Source organism: Sus scrofa, chromosome 18, assembly GCF_054392235.1.
Source record: "Sus scrofa isolate SSC_HxYL_T2T_F1_AM1 chromosome 18, Sscrofa_HxYL_maternal_Yorkshire_Landrace_v2.0, whole genome shotgun sequence".
NCBI lineage: Eukaryota > Metazoa > Chordata > Mammalia > Artiodactyla > Suidae > Sus > Sus scrofa.
This window is the reverse complement of record NC_139400.1, coordinates 17,612,601-17,631,151: the sequence shown is the minus strand read 5'-3', so window position 1 is coordinate 17,631,151 and position 18,551 is coordinate 17,612,601. Positions and strand designations below refer to the sequence as shown.

General features: G+C 45.6%; 1 protein-coding gene across 12 annotated transcripts in view; it reads left to right on the top strand.

The window, feature by feature from the left end:
* The window catches only part of TMEM178B (transmembrane protein 178B), a 507,816-nt gene that overhangs the window by 202,314 nt on the left and 286,951 nt on the right, over nucleotides 1–18,551 (top strand). The window contains exon 3 of one of the 12 annotated variants that reach the window (XM_085005272.1): nucleotides 8,252–8,539. The exons of the other annotated variants lie outside the window; for them this stretch is intronic. Coding sequence (XP_084861398.1) covers nucleotides 8,252–8,370 — 119 coding nt within the window. The 3' untranslated portion in view covers nucleotides 8,371–8,539. Of the gene's footprint in view, nucleotides 1–8,251; nucleotides 8,540–18,551 lie in introns of those variants that run through there. 12 annotated transcript variants of the gene reach the window in all.

Sequence of the window (18,551 nt, the reverse complement as noted above, 5' to 3'; positions counted from 1 at the left end):
GTCCGTGTGCCTAGCAATTCGAAGGAAGTTAAGTGATATTAAGTGATGCAGTGACCAGAGACAGGTGCTTGGAGGAGGTGTGAGCTGCATGGATCATGTTGGATGCAGAGTTAAAAGTGAGAAGTAGTTGAGGCTGGAGAACAGCCTAGGTGGATACAAAGATGTAGCGGCTCGGTGGAGGGGGAAAATTCAATAAACTAATTGGGGTTAGATTATAGAAGGGTCTAAGTGCCAGACTTACCAGTGCTGGCTCCGGGGGTGGGGAGCATGGAATAAGAGTGGGTTGTGAAGTCATGGGGAGAATGTCCAGTCACCTCTAGCACTCTTGTCTCCATTATCAAGCATTATTTCTTTATAGCATTTATCACTCTCTAAAATAAATTTCTATCTTTTTTTTTTTTTTTTTTTTTTTTTTTTTTGCTTTTTAGGGCTTACATCTGAGGCACATGAAAGTTCCCAGGCTAAGGGTTGAATCAGAGCTACAGATGCCAGCCTACACCACAGCCACAGCAATGTGGGATCTGAGCCACGTCTGTGACCTACACCACAGCTCACAGCAAGGCTGGATCCTTAACCCAGTGAGCAAGGCCAGGGATCAAACCTGAATCCTCATGGATACTGGTCAGATTTGTTTCTGCTGCACCACAACAGGAACTCCCAAATTTATGTCTTCTATCTGCTAACTTGATTTTGGTTTTTTTTTTGTTTTGTTTTTTTGGCTGCTCCCATGGCATATGGAAGTTCCCAGGCCAGGGATTGAATTCGAGCCATAGCTGCACCAACACCAGATCCTTTAACCCATTGTGCCAGGAGACTACACCTGGATCCTTGACCTGTTGCACCACAGCAGCAATGCTGTTTACTCCCTATAGCTCTTCTACCCCACTGGCATGTGAGTGCCAGGAGATCAGGGACCTTCTTCCAGACTCGCTGCCTGACCCTTCCTAGTGTCTAGAACTAGAATAATCCTGGTTGAATAGTGTCTCTGTTTGACACCACGTGTCTGTCTGTGTCTGTATGTGTATGTCTGTCTCTGCCTGTGCTTTTTACTCTCTCTAGAGAAACACCCAGCCACCCCGCATCCATCAGCCAAACCCACAAGGGACCCTGTGACCAGGTTAAGATCACATATTCCGCTCAAGAAGTTTGAGTTCAGCCACCTCCAAGGCTGCATCCATGGTGTCTCCCTCTGTCACCAGGAAGAGGGATTTTCTTTGGGCTTCTGGATCTTTCTGCCAGTGGGGGAAGGGAAGGAGGATGCGTGATGTGCTCTCTTCATCTCTGTGCCTCCGCTGGAGGTTACAGTAGAGGAGTGAATAAGAAAGGACCTCTGGCAGTTTCTTCAAGAGGTGGGAGTGGTTAGTGCCTAGATGTCTTCAGGGTATGATGACCAGGAAAATATCAGTGGCCACGTTGAATTCGAATCTCAGATAAACAGTGAAATAATTTGTTTTAGTATAAGTATATGCTTATCCTAAGTGTATAAGTATGTCCCCATTATTTCCTGGGACATACTTTTACTAAAAAGTTATTATTTATCTGATATTCAAATATAACTCAGCATTCTGTTTTTTAACTTTTTTAAATTTTTAAGATTTTTTTGCTTTTTAGGGCTGCACCTGTGGCATATCGAAGTTTCCAGGCTAGGGGTCCAGTCAGAGCTGCACCTGCCAGCTTATCCAAGCTGCATTTCTGACCTACACCACAGCTCATGGCAACACCGGATTCTTAATCCACTGAGTAAGACCAGGGATTGAACCCACATCCTCACGGATACCAGTTGGGTTCATTACCACTGAGCCATGACGGGAACGCCAGCGTTCTGTTTATTCCCCTACCCCTCAAATCTGATCATCTGAATCCGAATCCAAGGGCTTTTCCGAAGTCCTGTGTCTGGCACCCCTAGAGGCTCCGTCATACTATGTACTCAGTCCTCCATTAAGACATACGAGACCTGGATGCTGCTTCCATTCAGGTCTGCTTCCACAGTACTGTGCAAGGCATTTCTTAGGTCTCCAGTATTTTGTGGTGTGCACAGAGCTGGGATCTCTCTTTATTGTAACTTTCCAGCTTCCTGCTGAGATTTCTGAGCTGCAGATAATATCAGTGTTTCATTCTAGAAAATACTGGAGAGCCGGTTTAGCCGATGAGGGCGAGAGTGGGGCTGATGGTGCAAGAGCCCAGGAACACTCAGTTCAGGGAGGGTGCTGGCTGAGGCTAAACCATGGACATGTGGCAGTCACATGGGAAACAGAGAGAAAACAAGCCCCCTTGCCATGTGCCCTGCCTAGGCGGGGGGTGGGGGTGGGGTTGTTTGGAAAAATGGAAGAAGGAGTTCCTGTTGTGGTGCAGTGGAAACAAATCCAACTAGGAACCATGAGGTTGTGGGTTTGATCCCTGGCCTTGCTCGGTAGGTTAAGGATCTGGTGTTGCTGTGAGCTGTGGTGGAGGTTGCAGACACGGCTCGGATGTGGCATTGCTGTGGCTGTGGCATAGGCTGGCAGCTACAGCTCCAATTGGACCCCTAGCCTGGGAATGTCCGTGTGCTGGGTGAGTGCAGCCCTTAAATGACAAAAAAAAAAAAAAAAAATGGAAGAAGGGAGCTCTTACCTGGAGTCTTTTCTGCTGTGATCAGGAAGTTTGTCTTCTGTTGTTCCAACACATGGTGATACGATTTCATCTCTTCCCTGGAGATGCATTTCAGAATAGCAGAATTTTCCAAACACATGATACACGGTTGTATTAAATCTAACTCTGAGACTGGCATCCGTCTACTATCATTGTAATAATTCAGAGGCACTCTCTAGTGGAGATTATGAATTCCACAGGTGTTGCTCTCTTTAAGGAAACACGTTGTACCCTTGTAGAGCCAAAGGAGTCAAGATGGATTCATTTTTGAGAAAGGAAGCTTTCAAAATGAAAGATTTTCAGGGGGACATTGGCAATGATAATAGCAACGGCAACAGTTGCTACTATTTGCTCAGTTATTCCTTGGGCAGCTACTGTATATTGGGCACTTTATACTGAATTTATGTCCTGCAACCACTTCTCTCAAACACTCTGCAAGGTGGCTGTTATTAACTCAGTTTTATGTTTGTGAAAACTGAGTCTCATGGAGTCACGTGGTCAGCGAGTGGTGCACCGTGAATTTGAACCCAGCTCCTGCTGACTGCAGAGGCTGCATTCTTTTGGGGCCGCCTCGCCAGCAGCCTGGTGTGTGTGGTGTGCAGTGCTAGGAATGCTCCCAGGAGGGAGAATTGTGTGTTAGGAATTGTGAATGTCGAGTCCAGAAATGCTCCAGCAAAGGAGGAATTCTGATTTGAATAAGGCCGCTGGACAGCGGTATAATTGGAGGAGAAATCTCGGCATCTGGAAGGGGCGTCTGTGTTCTGAGAACCCCTCAGGACCACTCCCAGGCCTCCCACGGAGGGCCCTGGCCGTCACCACTCAGCCTTCTGGTGGAAGCTAACATGTCATCAGCGTGAACTAGGAACACGGCCTGATGGACCAGCGTTGCTGATCCTTGTCACAGCCTGCTGCCCAGGCCAAGGCTGCCAGGTTAGGTACAGGGCGCTCAGGTACATCCAAATTTCAGATCAACTGCCAATATGTTTTTAGTATAAGTATGTCCCATACGATGTTTGAGATAGACATACTAAAATTTTATTTATTGTTTATTTGGGGTTCGAATGTAACTGGGCAGCCTGTCTTTTTATTTGCTGTTGCTGGTTCTGCTGGGCCAGGCACCTGCCTCCTTCTGGGACAGGTTTCCGGCCTGCCTGCTTTTCCTCTCCAACCCGAATCCTGTCTGTGAAGCAGATTAGAAGAGCTTCAGATCACATGTATAGCACTCGTGCTTCAATTTATTGAATCTTCATGCTGACCTGATGAGTAAACACTCCTATTATCATTCCATTTTATAGATGAGAACATTGAAGTACAGAGAGATTACATAACATGTTCAAGGTCACACAGCCAGTGAGAGGCAGAGGAGAATTGAACTGAGCAGTTTGGCTCCAGAGTCAGCGCTCTTTCATGCTGCACTGTACCCTGTCTCATGTAATCGGGACAGAACCAGAAGGAAAGACAGCATGGTGGAGTAGGGACAACTGTTCAGTTCTTGGAGCTCAGAGGAAAGAGCAGAGGATGGAGTGTCTGCTCGTCCTCTTGGGGGCAGAGCAGGTGCCTTGTGCCTACCTTCCCTGAACCCTTCTGAAGTCTCCTGACGTGATGACAGTCCACCTTCGTGCAGCCAGAGGCATCTGCCCAGCCCTGGGCCACACGCTGCTCCTCCCCCTCCTCCCCAAGAGGCACTTGATTGGTTTCTCTTTCTCACTACCTTTAAACACCTTCCCCAAGTAGAGCCCTGACCAGTGCGCTGCAGGGTTCCTGACAAGCCTTTTTCACATCCTACAGGACCAAATGGACCTACTCTCACTGCAAGCTTGCTTTCTGAAAGCACTTACTGCCATTTATTGTCTTTGCTCCCTTCCCACCTTGCAATGCAGGGAGGGGCATTTCTCCAAACTCCAGGCTGTGGGAAAGGAAGACCCCCTCCCCTTCCTAGACCTTCATCTTGCATTTGACTTGGTCTTTCCCTAAAGGATCAGCGAGGCTCGCTTTACCTAACCACACAGTTCAGCTTTCACAGTCTCCCTCAGACATCTTCCGCTGGCCATGCCCAATGTGCTTGGCCCTGAGGATACAGTGATGCATAAGAGGCTCTGAAGAGGTCCCCGGTCTAACTTGTATGGGAACCCCTCAGTCCCTCAATCCCCAAGAAGGAAGCCATGTCTTTGCCAGAAAATTCTATGCCAGAGGCAAAAACGAACAAACAGAAACATCCTGCAGGAATCACAGTGGTGCATTTAAAAATGACAGAGGAGTTCCGTTGTGGCACAGCAGGTTAAGGATCTGGCGTTGTCACTGTTGTGGCGTGTGGCTGGGAAATTTTTGTATGCTGCAGGTGCAGCCAAAAAAAAAAAAGACAGACAGAGGGGCCTGGCCAGTGCATGTGGACAGATGCCCAGGGAAGTATACTAACATGTGCAGGTGGGAATGGGCCAGAGAGATGACCGAAGATGCTTCTGGGCGGGATTAGGATTAAGGGAGCCTGAGAGGGTGAGGAAAGAGCAGGGCTCTCCTGTAGCTGCTGAAGTTCTGCAGCTGGAGACATTTCAATTAACATTTATTGACAGGACCTACTAGGTGCATGATGTGGAGGTCCCGGGTAACTACTTAGCCTGCAAGCTTACTGCCTAGGTGAAAATTATTAACACATTAAGCCATGACTATTAAAGTAAAATAATGACAGTAATAACTCCAGAGCAAACTTATAAAACAAAATTAGAGCATTTATTACCCTAGGTATAATTTAATTTATCGACCCTGGACTGTAATTAACTGTTTGTTACAGTGAGTCCTAACCCAGAGTCCTCTGTCCAAGGTTAACAGGCTCTTGTTTCTTTAACTTATTAGTAGACCTGGCCTTAAGATGACATTTTTGTCGCAGGCTGCCTCCCCCTGGGCTCTGGAACTTGCAGGAGGAGCTGGTTTAGGTTCCTAGGGGCAAGGAAAGTCACCTCTCTCTTCAGTCAACTTGATGCTTCTTTTATCATTGAATTCTTTTATTTCTTTCATAGAAGAAAGGAATTTCTCCAAGATTTGTGTATGTCTTAAAAAAAAACAAACAACTAGAATTCTCCTATTTTTTAGTGTTCTTCTTAAAGGTTTCTTTCCTTTTTTTTTTTTTTTCAAGCTATAGAACTGACTTGATAGGTAGCTGATGAGGCTGGAAAGAGGACTCAATTGTGAGCCTCCTGGCCTATAGGGTCCTCTCCCCGCTAGGCTGGTGGGGGCAGGGACCAGGCTGAGATGGGGGAGATGCAGGGCAGTGGGGATTCTTATAGCAGGAGAGGCTGGTCTGCAGTGATGGGGGCTGGACTCCGGTCTCCTCCCCAGCTGGGGGTCTGAGCCCTCTCTCTCTCGTGTCCAGCTGCAGAGGCTCTGGAACCCAGGGGGTTTCATCTTCTAATATTGCCCAGGTTTGCTGTTCTCAAAAGGAAGAAGGGCGGCCCGTGAGAAACTGAACTCTTTAATAATCCAAAGGGAAACCAGTCAGAGGTGAGAGTCACTCTGGTGGTAAAGTTGAGAAGCAAGAGATGAGAATTCCTTGGGCCAGGAGTTCTGTTCCCGTGGACTTGATCTTGATCTGGATTTTGGAGGGAGGAGTCTGTTGCACAGATTGAAAGGCACCTGCTTAAAGCTTTGGGATAACCATGGGAGCTGATGTGTGACTGCTAATGCTACACATCTCCCGGATACGCTGAGCTGCTTCAGCTGTGGAATTCCTGCATTAGCGTCACAGGATGTAAAAACTAAAAGAGGCCATAGAGACTGTCTAGTTCAGTCTCTTTCCTGGAATTCTGACTAAGTTGAAGGGCGTCCAAAGTCACAACACCAGGAGCGGCGCAGCTGGAACCCTCAGTCTAGGGCTCTTGGCTGGTTTTGCTCCATTTGCCCAGCTTCATTCTCCACGCCCTGGGAGGCTGACCTTGATGGGCTGCATTACCTGGGCCCCTTTACTCTCAGCTTTCCGCCTGAGTTTGGTCAATGGGAGGACCAGGAGGCCAGAGGAGCAGCAATCTCCATCAGCACTGCGCCCTGCCTTCTGTGTCCTCCAGCGAGGCTGTGCTGAACTCCTTTAAGGCACTGGTCCTGCCAGGGAGCCCTTTTCCCCTGCTCTGGGTCTGCCCAGCCTCACAGTTCCCTCCCCTTATCCTTCCCTCAGGCCTTGGGAACAGCGATAGCTTCTCTCTTGTGGCCAATCCCTGGGTGCTTCGCTGTCCCTTAAATTCAGCATAGAACTGTGCTAGGTCCCTTCCTAGAATTCTCTTCCGTCAAGTCCTTTTGAGTGTGTTCTCCATGCCCTGCTGGGTCCTGAGGGTTCCAGGTGCTCCCCTCCTCCCTGGTCTGTTGGATCTTAAGTCAGCAGCCTCAGCAGCCCTAGGCTTCTGCTCTTTCTAATCCCCTGTGGCAGGTGTATCTTGGTTTACACAATCGCTGTGCTTCGGAAACTGTATTAAGTTACACATGTATTCGTTGAGCTCCTATTTTTCTATACTCTTTTCGTTTTAGATGCACATTTCCCCCTGCATTTTTAATGTTCTACAATGCTCCTAACACCAGGGACCTTATAATCCCACCACAAACAGAGCAGAGGGCCTCCTCCTATAAAACCTGCGTTTGTATTCCAGGACAAAGATTTAAGCTTTCTGGTAAAGGAACTTCCCTCACCCTGTCCCCTTGTTCTTTCCTCCCTTCCAACTTTTCACTTATTTGTGAGTGTGGCTTTTTGCCTTTCGCAAGTGGGGCTCACCTGGACTCTGCTAACAAAGTAGAAAAGAACATTCCTGGTGGGAAGGAAGGGTCGTTATTTTGTTGTATTTTTTGGTTTTGTTTGTTTTTATTGAGATAACACCGATTTATCATCTATTTATATATAAATGTAACCTGTGTATACAGGTTTCACAGGTACATTACATTTCTACCTCTGTCTACCCTATACCATGCTTACCACCAAAAATTTATTTTCCATCTGTCACCATACAATTGGTCCCCTTTACCCATTTTCCCTCTTCTCTGCCTCTTCTTCTCTGATAACCATTGCTCTGTTCTCTATATCTACATGCTTGTTTTGGTTTGGTTTGTCCATTTTTTGGTCTTTTTTTTTTGTCTTTTTTTTTTTTTTAGGGCCATACCCGTGGCATGTGGAGCTTTCCAGGCTAGGGGTCAAATTCGGAGCTACAGCTACCTGCCTGTGCCACAGCACCAGCAATGCAGGATCTGAGCCTCGACTTCGACCTACACTGCAGCTCACGGCAACGCCAGATCCTTAACCCACTGAGCAAGGCCAGGGATCAAACCTGCACCCTCATGGTTCCTCGTCAGATTCGTTTCCGCTGCGCCACAACGGGACCTCCTATTCATTTTTTAATATTCCACATATGAGTGAAATCCTATGTTACTGGTCTTTCTCCATCTGACTTATTTCAGTTAGCATAAAAAAGTCCATCCATGTTGTTGCAAATGGCAAGAATTCATCTTCTTTACGGTTGAATAATACTCGATCATGTGTATATAGGTATCTATGTATCTCTCTCATATATATAAGTGTACACTCACACACATATATGCATATATATACATACATACTAGTATGCTCTTTAACTGGTCTTAAAACTCTTTCTAGATATGTCTCAGAAGAGGAAAACAAAAGCAAAAATAAACAAGTGGGACCACATCAAGCTAACATGCTTATGCACGGCAAAGGAAACCATCAATAAAATGGGAGAAGATATTCGCAAATGATATATTAATAAGGGGTTAACATCTAAAATATATAAATAACTACAACTCAATACAAAAAAACGGACAAGTCAGTTGAAAAAAATGGGCAGAGGTGCTTTGTTTCTTAAGCGTGCAATGATCTTTTTATTTTAATTAAAAAATTTTTTAATTAAACTATCATTGATTTACAGTGTTCTGTCAGTTTCTGCTGTTCTGGAAAATGACCCATTCACACACATATGTACATTCTTTTTTTCGTATTATCTTCCATCGTGTTCTATCACAAGTGGTTGGATGTAGCTCCCTGTGCCATAAAGCATGACCTTATTGCTTGTGCATTCTAAATGTCATAGTTTGCATCTGCTAACCCCGAACTCTCAGTCCACCTCACTCCCTCCCCTTTGGCAACCGCAAGTCTGGTTCTCCATGTCCGTGAGTTTGTTTCTTTTCTATAGATAGGTTCATTTGTGCCATATTTTAGATTCCACATATAAGTGACATTGTACGGTATTTCTCTTCCTCCTTCTGACTGACTTCACTGAGTATGGGAATCTCCAGTTTCATGCATGTTGCTGCAAATGGCATTATTTCATTCTTTTTTTTGGCTGAGTAGTATTCCATTGCGTATATGTACCACATCTTCTTAATCCATTCATCTGTCCATGGACCTTTGGGTTGTGTCCATGTTTTGGCTATTGTGAATAGCGCTGCTAGCAATGACCTTTCTTGTGTGATCGGCATCCGAGCATGGGAGCTGGAGCATCTCCAGCAGAGTGGCGAGGTGGTGGGGGTGGGGAAAGGGCTTTTGGAGGTAAGCCCTAAGAGGTGATGTCCATGCGGTGACTCGCCCCCTTGTGGTAACTCGAATTTCTCAAGAGAGGAGGCTTTACTCCCCTGGCTTCTTTCATTGCCTCCCTTCTCCCTTGGATTTAGAAGCTTGTTTACTGTGAGCAGAATTCAAAAGGGATGACTGAGAGATGATCTTCAGGACACACAGTTCTTAGATTCCAGAATCTAAGTAAAGGTGACTCAAATTTTAACAGCAGTTGAAAAATCAAAGTCCAGACTTAGAAAATATATGAATCAAGGGGCAGTCTTTCCCCATGTGAAACACTTTCACTTCACAATATGGAAAGTTCTTTATATCCCCTGAGTGTTTCAAATCACTGGCTCCCTGGTAGAGGTCAGAGAACCTTCAAGTTCATGTGCTCATGTCCACTGTCTTTAGAAAAGCAGGCATCAAAGAAGAGAAGTAACTGTGGGGTCAGTGGGCAGATAGGGTTTCATATACAAAGGCTTATTTTGCACATGATTACAGGAGCATAATGTCAGCTGCCACCTGTGTTTTTCTCATTTTTCCCTGCTCTTAAATATTTCTGCCCATGGGATCAGGGCCCCAGAGGTGGGGCTGGGGTACTTTAGCCGATTCTTCTTCTTTATGGGAGAGGAGGGTGAAGGTGGTTGTGAGAAGCTGCCTAAGGCAAGGTTGGAGTCAGCCTTGAGGAAATGGGGTACTTTGCTTGTTGTTAATTTTGACAAGACTCTGGGATTATTGAAGAGTTGGGCACCGGAAAAAAGCTGAAGAGCAGTGACCTGAAAAAGCAACTTCCAGACCTTTGGTTTCATGAGCAAACATACTTCTGCCCACCTAAAAGAACAGCCTTGATCACCCACCAGTCTCACCAGTTACGAAGCATTTACCTGTGATGTGGTGGAGTGAAAGCATTGCCTCATCCAGGAGAGTCCCTTTCACTTGAAGATTTGGAGCGAAGAGTTAAGTAGGTGACAAGTAATTTAAAAAGCATTATTTTCAAGTTAATAAACACATGTCATATCAAATAGACTACAAAATTCACAAAAAATACTTCTTTTTAAAGATAAAACCATGAGACAGCAGAGAAATATGACACTTAACTCTGGCCACTTTGGGTCACCCCTAGAAGTATGAGTTCATTCTTAGGAGTATTTTCATTGAAAAATTACAGAAATGCTCTAGAGATTGTGCTTAAAAAATGTTCATGAAGGATAATATAGGCTTTATGGAAAGAAAGCTTTAAGAGTTATTAAAATTAAAAGAAGATCATTTGTCATCATGTAAGTGGTAATCCAAGTTCAGCCTTAGTCATTGAAAAGAATTAAGAATTCTCAGAATTCCCTGGTGGCTCAGCAGGTTAAGGATCTGGCATTGTCATCACTGGAGCGCTGGTTACTGCTATGCCGCGGGTTCAGTCCCTGGCCCACAGGTGTGGCCTAAAAGCAAAACCAAACCAAAACAAAAGAATTCTCAATCCAAGTACACTCTTAAAAAGAAACCCAAATTTAGTGAACATATTCCTTGGAGTCAAAAACTAGTAGAGTGGGGCCTGATTTCCACATAAGTGTTTTGTTTTGGGCAAAGAGTTTTTAAAATTCAATTTGAATGTTTCCTTTGGGAGGGGGAGGGGCAGATGTAGTTTCCTCTGTTCAGCCCCAGGCCTCCTCCTCCTTCCTCCCTATTGCCGTAAATAATTGGGCAACTTCATTGGTTTCAGTTTCTTTTTTTTTGCCCATGCCCACGGCGTGCTAAAGTTCCTGCGTCAGGGATCTAACCCCTGCCACAACAGCAACGCAAGCTGGGGTAGTGACAATGCCAGATCCTTAACCTGCGGCACCACCAGGGAACTCTGTTGCATTTTTCTTTCTTAAAACATCCCCCTTTCCCCACTTTATTGAGTTAGGATGAACATGTAAAAAGCTTTCTATTTTTAATATAATTGACTTGATGGGTTTGAGGTAAGTATATACCTGTGAAACTATGACCACAATATATGCCATATATAATATACTCCATCACCTCTAATGGTTTCCTTCTTATTTATTATTAATATTATTTATTATTTTGCTTTTTAGGGCCGCACCTGCAGCATATGGAAGTTCCCAGGCTAGGAGCTGCATTGGAGCTGCAGCTGCCTGGCTACACCACAGCCCAGCAATGCCAGACCCCCAACCCACGGAGCGAGGCCCGGGATTGAACCTGTGTCCTCATGGATGTGAGTTGGATTCATTTCTGCTGCGCCACAATGGGAATTCCCTATGAATAATTATTATGTTATCTTGTGATAGGAACTCTTACTGTTTTATTATTGTTACTATCATCTTCTGTTATCTTGTGATAAGAACACTTGACATAAGATCGTCCCTCTTGGTGAGTTTGTAGGTACGCAGTACGTTATCGTTAACTATAGGAACTAGGCTGTACACTTATCTCTAGGATGGAGTCACTGTATACCTGAAATCTTGTGCTAATACTTCCCTATTTCCCCTCCCGCTGCTCCTGGAAGCCACCATTCCCTCTCTGTTCCTTCCCTCTTTCACCCTTGCATGCATCATCAGCCTTTCCTCCCATCTGGCAATAGGAGAAATTACCCTTTTGCAATGCACATGCCAAGAATCTTGCCAGGCTAGCAGGTCCAGCCCCCAATTCCAAGCAAATAAGGTATCCTTATCCACGGTCCAAAAGACAGTTCAGGCCAGAAAAAAGCCTTAGGCTGAGACTATTAGGGCGAAAAGGACCTTAGAGGCCCTCCAGTTCCCTCTCCTAATTTACAGACAAAGGAACTGTTTGCAGGAGGGGGCGGGAGGCGGGGAGGTCATCCTAGGAGAGAAGACAGCAATGCCAAAATGAGAACCTGTTTGCAAGCCAGGGCTGTTTGCATCGAGCCAGAGACCCAGGGCCCTCTTTTAAAGACTGGCCCCACCTGGTAAAGCCATTTGAGTTGCATGTTCCTCTCTTTGGGCTCAGCAGATGTCTGCTTGTTCAGGCTCTGCCTCTGAGTGGAAACTATAGAAAACCAGGTGCGATGCTCTCTGTCTCCCTCTGCTGGCTCTCAAGGCTGATTCCCTGAAACCAACATCGATATTTGGGCAATGAAATGACTTCAAATAAAATGGAGGCCTGCATGGGGGTTGCTTTCGAAACAAGGCAGGGAGCTATAGTTTTTTCCTCAAAGAGGCAAAACCAATCTAATGGAAGCTTGAACATGTATATAATGTATATTCCAATCCCCCCTCCCCCAACTCTTGGTTTCTCTTGGCTACACACAATGGCAAAGCAAAAATGGAAAACTTGAAAAAAAAAAGTTGACAGCATTTCTATGATTCAGCTGGCAATTTGCTACGGTATCCAGGGAGACAGCTTCTCACATATATTAGCATAATGGGAAATGGCAGCTAGAACCAGAATTTACTGTCTAAGCAACTCAGCCTGAACAGCCGTGGACGACAATGCAATTTAAAGGAAATCCAAATATTAGGCTTAAGTGACTGATACAGCCCTGAAACCTCTTCATTTTAAACATCTGGGGTCCAGTTTGTTCCCTCATTTTACTCCCCATTCTCGGGGCAGATGGCTGGGATTACAAGGTTAACAAAGAAAGATATTGTGACGAGTGGCGATCCTATATAGCATTCAGCCAGCCTCAGCTCCTTCCAGTCCCATTGTCACCAAAATACATTTTCTTTCCTTCTTGACTTTGTTGAGGTGTTCCATTTCCATTGGTATCCAAATGCTGACCTTTTTCTTTCCTGCATTTTCCCCATGAGTCTTGACATGAGAATGTATCTTCTTGCTTCCCTGTTATCTGGACACCAGACCACTGCAGATAGCAGCAACCTTGAAAAGGGCTTTGTTTCTTGGGGTGGAGAGAGGGCAGCGAGCCGGGGGAAGACATTCTGATGGGTGTGATCCTTGAGGATTCAGAGGTTGTCATGGACGGTGCTTTTACTGGCCTCTGGCTTCCCTAAGGACTCCTCTGCCTCCCTGTCTCCTTCCTCTGTCTGTATAATTTCTTCCCTTGAGCTGAGGCCGAGGCTCACTGGAGTGGTGACTGTGACATTTCCCAAGTGGTTGAGACCCATGGACACAGGTGGCAGTTTCCCAGGTGCGGCCTTCCAGGGGATACCCCTTCTAATCAGCCTCCAAACTACCACCTCTGTGATTGCTTATGTGAGACTTAGAAGTCCCAAAGCCCCTGAGGCAGGACCTCACGTGCACTGTGCGTGGAAGTCAGAGGACGGAGAGAGGGCTGTACACACCAACACAGAGCGTGTGGATCATCAAGACCCCACGAGGACTTGCAAGTGGCTGCAGAGCAACAATTTTAGGCTTTGAGGCTCACCTTCTGATAACGGAATGATCCGAGGATGTGGTTTTTCAGTTGCCTAGAGATGTCCTTGGTGCAGGGAACCTGGCTGCCCATCTGCCAGGATTTTCCCAGTGGCCTCTGCAGTGTTAGAGGAACAGCTCACAAGACTGTTCTTCCTTCTGGGAGTTCCCATCATAGCTCAGTGGTAATGAACCCAACTAGTATCCATGAAGATGCAGGTTCAATATCTGGCCTCGCTCAGCAGGTTAAGGATCCGGTGTTGCCATGGGCTGTGGTGTAGGTCGCAGACATAGCTCCAATCTGGCGTTGCTGTGGCTGTGGTGTAGGCCAGCAGCTGTAGTTCCAATTTGACCCCTAGCCTGGGAACTTCCACATGCCTCGGATGCAGCCCTAAAATGACCAAAAAAAAAAAAAAAGAAAGAAAGAAAGAAAAAAAGCCTGTTCTCATTTCTGACACCAATTGCAAATTTAGGCACCCCTAAGATTGCTTTTTGTGTCCATAATTCACTAGAAAGTCTCACAGAATGTTCTAAAAGCTGTTATATTCATGGTAATGGTTTATTGCAGTTAAAGGATACACATTAAAATCAACCAAGGAGAAGCACAAAACGCAGAGTTCAGGAAAGTTCCAGATGCAGAGCTTCCAGTTTTCCCTCTCTCCTGGAGACATGGGTATCACTGCTTTCTTGGCATCAATGTGTAACAACATGCATGGAGTGTTGCCAACCAGGGAACCCCCCACCCAGTCTTGGTGTCTAGGGTTTTTATTCAGTCTCCATCATGTGGGCACGGTTGAGAGACCACATGGTTGGTCTCAGTCTCCAGTCCCTCCTGGGCTGAGCTGCTATTACATGACCCAAAGCCCCAACCTAAGTCACCTTATCATATTATCCTGTGCAACCATAGTTCCTAGACCAACAGCTCTGTCAGGGGTTACATTCCAAGGGCTTAGAGAATTACCTCCCAGAGGCCCATGGCCAAGGCCAGACCTCTCTCTGGCTAAGACTGGGTCTTTACTACACAGCTTGTCTTTAATGCTGATCCAGCTGCAGAAATCTCTTCTGTTAAGGCTGGGTATTCTGGATCTGCATGAGGCAGGTGGTCACTGTGAAGATGGAGGTGAAAGAACCGCAAATGAGGGCGTGGGAAGAAGAAAAATCTAGTTGGAAAGAAAGAGGGGCTGCTGTGAATCGAGAACTGCACCATTAGGTGTGAATAGAGTGGGAGACATGAAACCCAGTGGGTTTGCGAAATACTGTGTTAGGTTGTGATTTATTCTTTGATTTTTGTTCACCGGATGTGTGTTAAACCGAGGATAAATGGATCTTAACCTTCAGGGTTGAGAGCTAGTTTTTCCAAAAAGGCAAGATGAATTGGGGTCCACAGTTAGAAATCATTTGCTCTGGAGTCATTGGAGGCCTTGTTTTCTTTGTCTATCCATTCAGGCAGTAGAGAAATCAAGGGGCATAGGATGAAATGGGCTATGTTTTGTAAGCATGTCAATAGTAATGGCTATTATAATGATAAACAATAATGACTACCCTTGATAGAGTGCTTCCGAGTGCCAAGCATTGTGAAATTTTTTACCAACGTTATCACATTTCACTCTTTGAACAACACTGTGGGCTAGGTATTATTATCTGAGTTTTATAAATGTGAAAATTGAACCTTAGCGTGAATACTTTAGGCTAAGTAATTAGCTTAAAGGCTCACAAGTGACAAAGATTCAAACCCAGACGTTCCCACTGTGGCTCAGTGGGTTAAGAACCTGACTAGTACCCATGAGGATGTGAGCGTGATCTCTGGCTTCACGCAGTGGGTTAAGGATCCGGTGTTGCCTCAGGCTGTGGTATAGGTTGCAGGCGTGGCTGTGGCATAGCCTGGCAGCTGCAGCTCTGAATTGACCCCTTGCCCGGGAACTTCCATATGCAGCAGGTGTGGCTCTAAAAAGAAAAAAGAAAAAAAAAGGTCTTTTTGCGGTTAGTGTCTATCGATAATTAACCTGCTACAAGTTCTTATGGTAGACATGGTTAACTGGTCTACAAGGTAGAGCTAAACCTCTAGTTCACTGGCTTGGTGTTTAATATGTTTATTTCATAAGTGTCTATGCCTCTGCTAAGACAGGTTGGGTCCACCAGGACCTCACGTTTCTCCATGAGAGACTTTGGAAGGGCCAGTGTGATGGGTGAGGGGTCAGCTGCATTTCATGGTGTCACGACAGTGGTGTAGACTTAAACTCAGAGTCAGCTCACAGGGTGGAATGGCATGTCCAGGAAGGAGGTGTAGGGGTCTTGCTAGGATGAGGTTTGCATATCAAGAATATAAAATGGAGCAGTCCCTGTTGCAGTGCTGAGGAAGTGAATCCAACCAGTATCCATGAGGATTCAGGTTCGATCCCTGGCCTCGCTCAGTGGGTTAGGGATCTGGCATTGCTGTGAGCCGTGGTGTAGGTTGCAGATGCAGCTCGGATCCCGAGTTGCTGTAACTGTGGTGTATGCCGGCAGCTGCAGCTCAGATTCGACCCCTAGCCTGGGAACTTCCACATGCCATGGTGTGGCCCTAAAAAGACAAATACGTGCGCGTACACACACACACACACACACACACACACACACACACACACACACACACACACACACACACAAAATGGAGGTGGGAATAGATGTGTTGGAATACTCTAGATTTACGCTCCCTGAGGGCGGGAAGGGTGTCTCATTTATTGTTCTATCTCCAACATCTAGCAGAGCACACCTGGGGAAGGGTAACGCATGTTTGTTGAATACAGCGGTGGGTCGATATGGGAAGCAGTCGGTCAGGCACATCTCTTCTGGGACTGGGTTGTATGAAAGATGAAGATCTATTTTTTTTCCGCTTTATGTGTTTTCAGAAGGTTCCCACGTGCTTTCAAAATAATACGTGATATTGCCACGGCCCTTTGGAAGTTGTAAGTGAATTTCATATGCGTTATTTGAGTCCATCCTCACAGTATCCTTGGAGTTAAGGATGGAGGGGACACTTGAGGTTCCTTTTGTGTAAATAGAGGGGACACTTGAGGTTCACAGAGTTAAATGATTTGCTGAAGGCCACGTAACTTGTACAGGACCAAGAAATTGTGACCCCCAAACCCAGTGCTTTTTCTAGGACCCCAGAGATGATGGAGGGGGCAGGTTATAACGGTGTTCTTCCAGCCCCTTGACTTTGAAACACGGTCTAGTGTCTGACAGTGCTCCTTTCCTTCCAGTAGAGTTTAATTGATTTTCAAGTACATTGTTGTGACAGCAGCCCTCAGTTTCTCTTGCTAGTTAGACTAAACTTACCTCCATGTACTGGCCTTGGATGTGGCCTGGCTGGGGAATCGGGGCCGCTATTAGCTTGTCCTGGGGAGCTTGAGGTTCCCTCTCGTTGAATTCCTCCTGCCCCGTGATTCACCCCATCCCTGCATCGTGGAGCATGATGAGGGCTTCTGATGGCAGAGACCTTAACCAAAGGGGATGCCTGGGAACTAGGTGAGATAATGTCTCTCAGGTTTCTTGAGAAATCTATTGAAACTTAGAATCCCAAATGGTGCTGTAGCTTTGAGCAGCCCTTCTCCTCCTCCTCCTCCTCCCCCTCCTCCTTCTCCTTTTTCACAAATGCTTTTTTTTTTTTTTTTTTTTTGGAAGTATACTTAGGTTACAGTGTTGTGTTAGTTTCAGGAGTGCAACAAAGTGATTCAGACATATTACATATATGGTTTTTTCCTATTTCAGATTCTTTTCCATTATAGGTTATAATAAGATATCGAATATAGTCCCTTGTGCCATATAGTAGGTCTCTGTTATTTATATATTTTATATATAGTAGTGTGTATCTGTTAATCCCAAACTCCTCATTTCTCCCTCTCCCCATGCCTTTCCCCTTTGGCAACTATAGGTTTATTTTCTATATCTGAGTCTATTTCTATTTTGTAAATAATTTCATTTGAATCATTTTTTTAGATGCCACGTATTAGTGATATCATAAGGTATTTGTCTTCTCTGTCTGACTTACTTCACTTAGTATGGTCGTCTCTAGGTCCATCCATGTTGCTGCCAGTGGAATTATTTCATTCTTTTTATGGCTGAATAGTATGTCATTGTGTGTGTGCGTGTGTGTGTGTGTGTGTACCACATCTTTATCCACTCATCCCCTGATGAACACTTAGGTTGCTTCCATGTCTCGACTATTGTAAATAGTGCTACAATGAACGCTGGGGCACATGCATCTTTCTGAATTAGAGTTTTCTCCAGATATACTCCCAGGAGTATGATTGCTGGGTCATAATGATAACTCTATTTTGGGGGTTTTAAGAAATCTCCATATTGTTCTCCATAGTAGAACAGCCACGCTTCCAAGACTTATGTGGGGACAGAGCATTGCATTTCGTCGTCCTCCTGAGACAGCCTGAACCATGATCAGTGACTTCCCTCCATGTTGGCAAAAAGTGTGGCTGAGAGTGGACGCCTTAACCCAATGATCCTGGATCATGGAACAGAGAGAAAAGCCTAGTTTCTGCTGTCTCTCAATTCTCTGTTAATAACTCAGAATTGCAGCTGCAACTGCTTTCTCAGCAAATGCTGTGCGCACGTAGTTATTTTTGCAAACCCCATATCAACGGGAGTGTTCCTGGTGGGTTCTGCTCCCCATCCTCCCTGTCCCAGGAGGAGGAACCGAGTGGACATTCCTGCTGGCTTTTAGCTTAGGGACGGCCATGCAGCTCTCCTAGTGGGCTCATGGAGGGGTGGGGGGTGCTGCCTCTGGAGGGTCTGAAGAAATCTCAACACCTCCTTGCGCTCATCCACCAGCCACCAGGGCCTTTAGTCTCAAGGCCCCTGGCCAAGCCGTGCAGCACTAAGACTTCAAAAGGTGGTTATTGTTTATAGCGCGTTTTTCAGAAACACTGCATTTCTGTTGATGGTTCCACGAGAAGTTGTTAATTACTTGGGAAGATGTGTTTGTAAACGGAAATAGGAGAGGAAACTCAGATCCAAGTTAAGGATCACTTTCAATGTTTTTCTTGCACTTGGAGTTTTCTGAAGC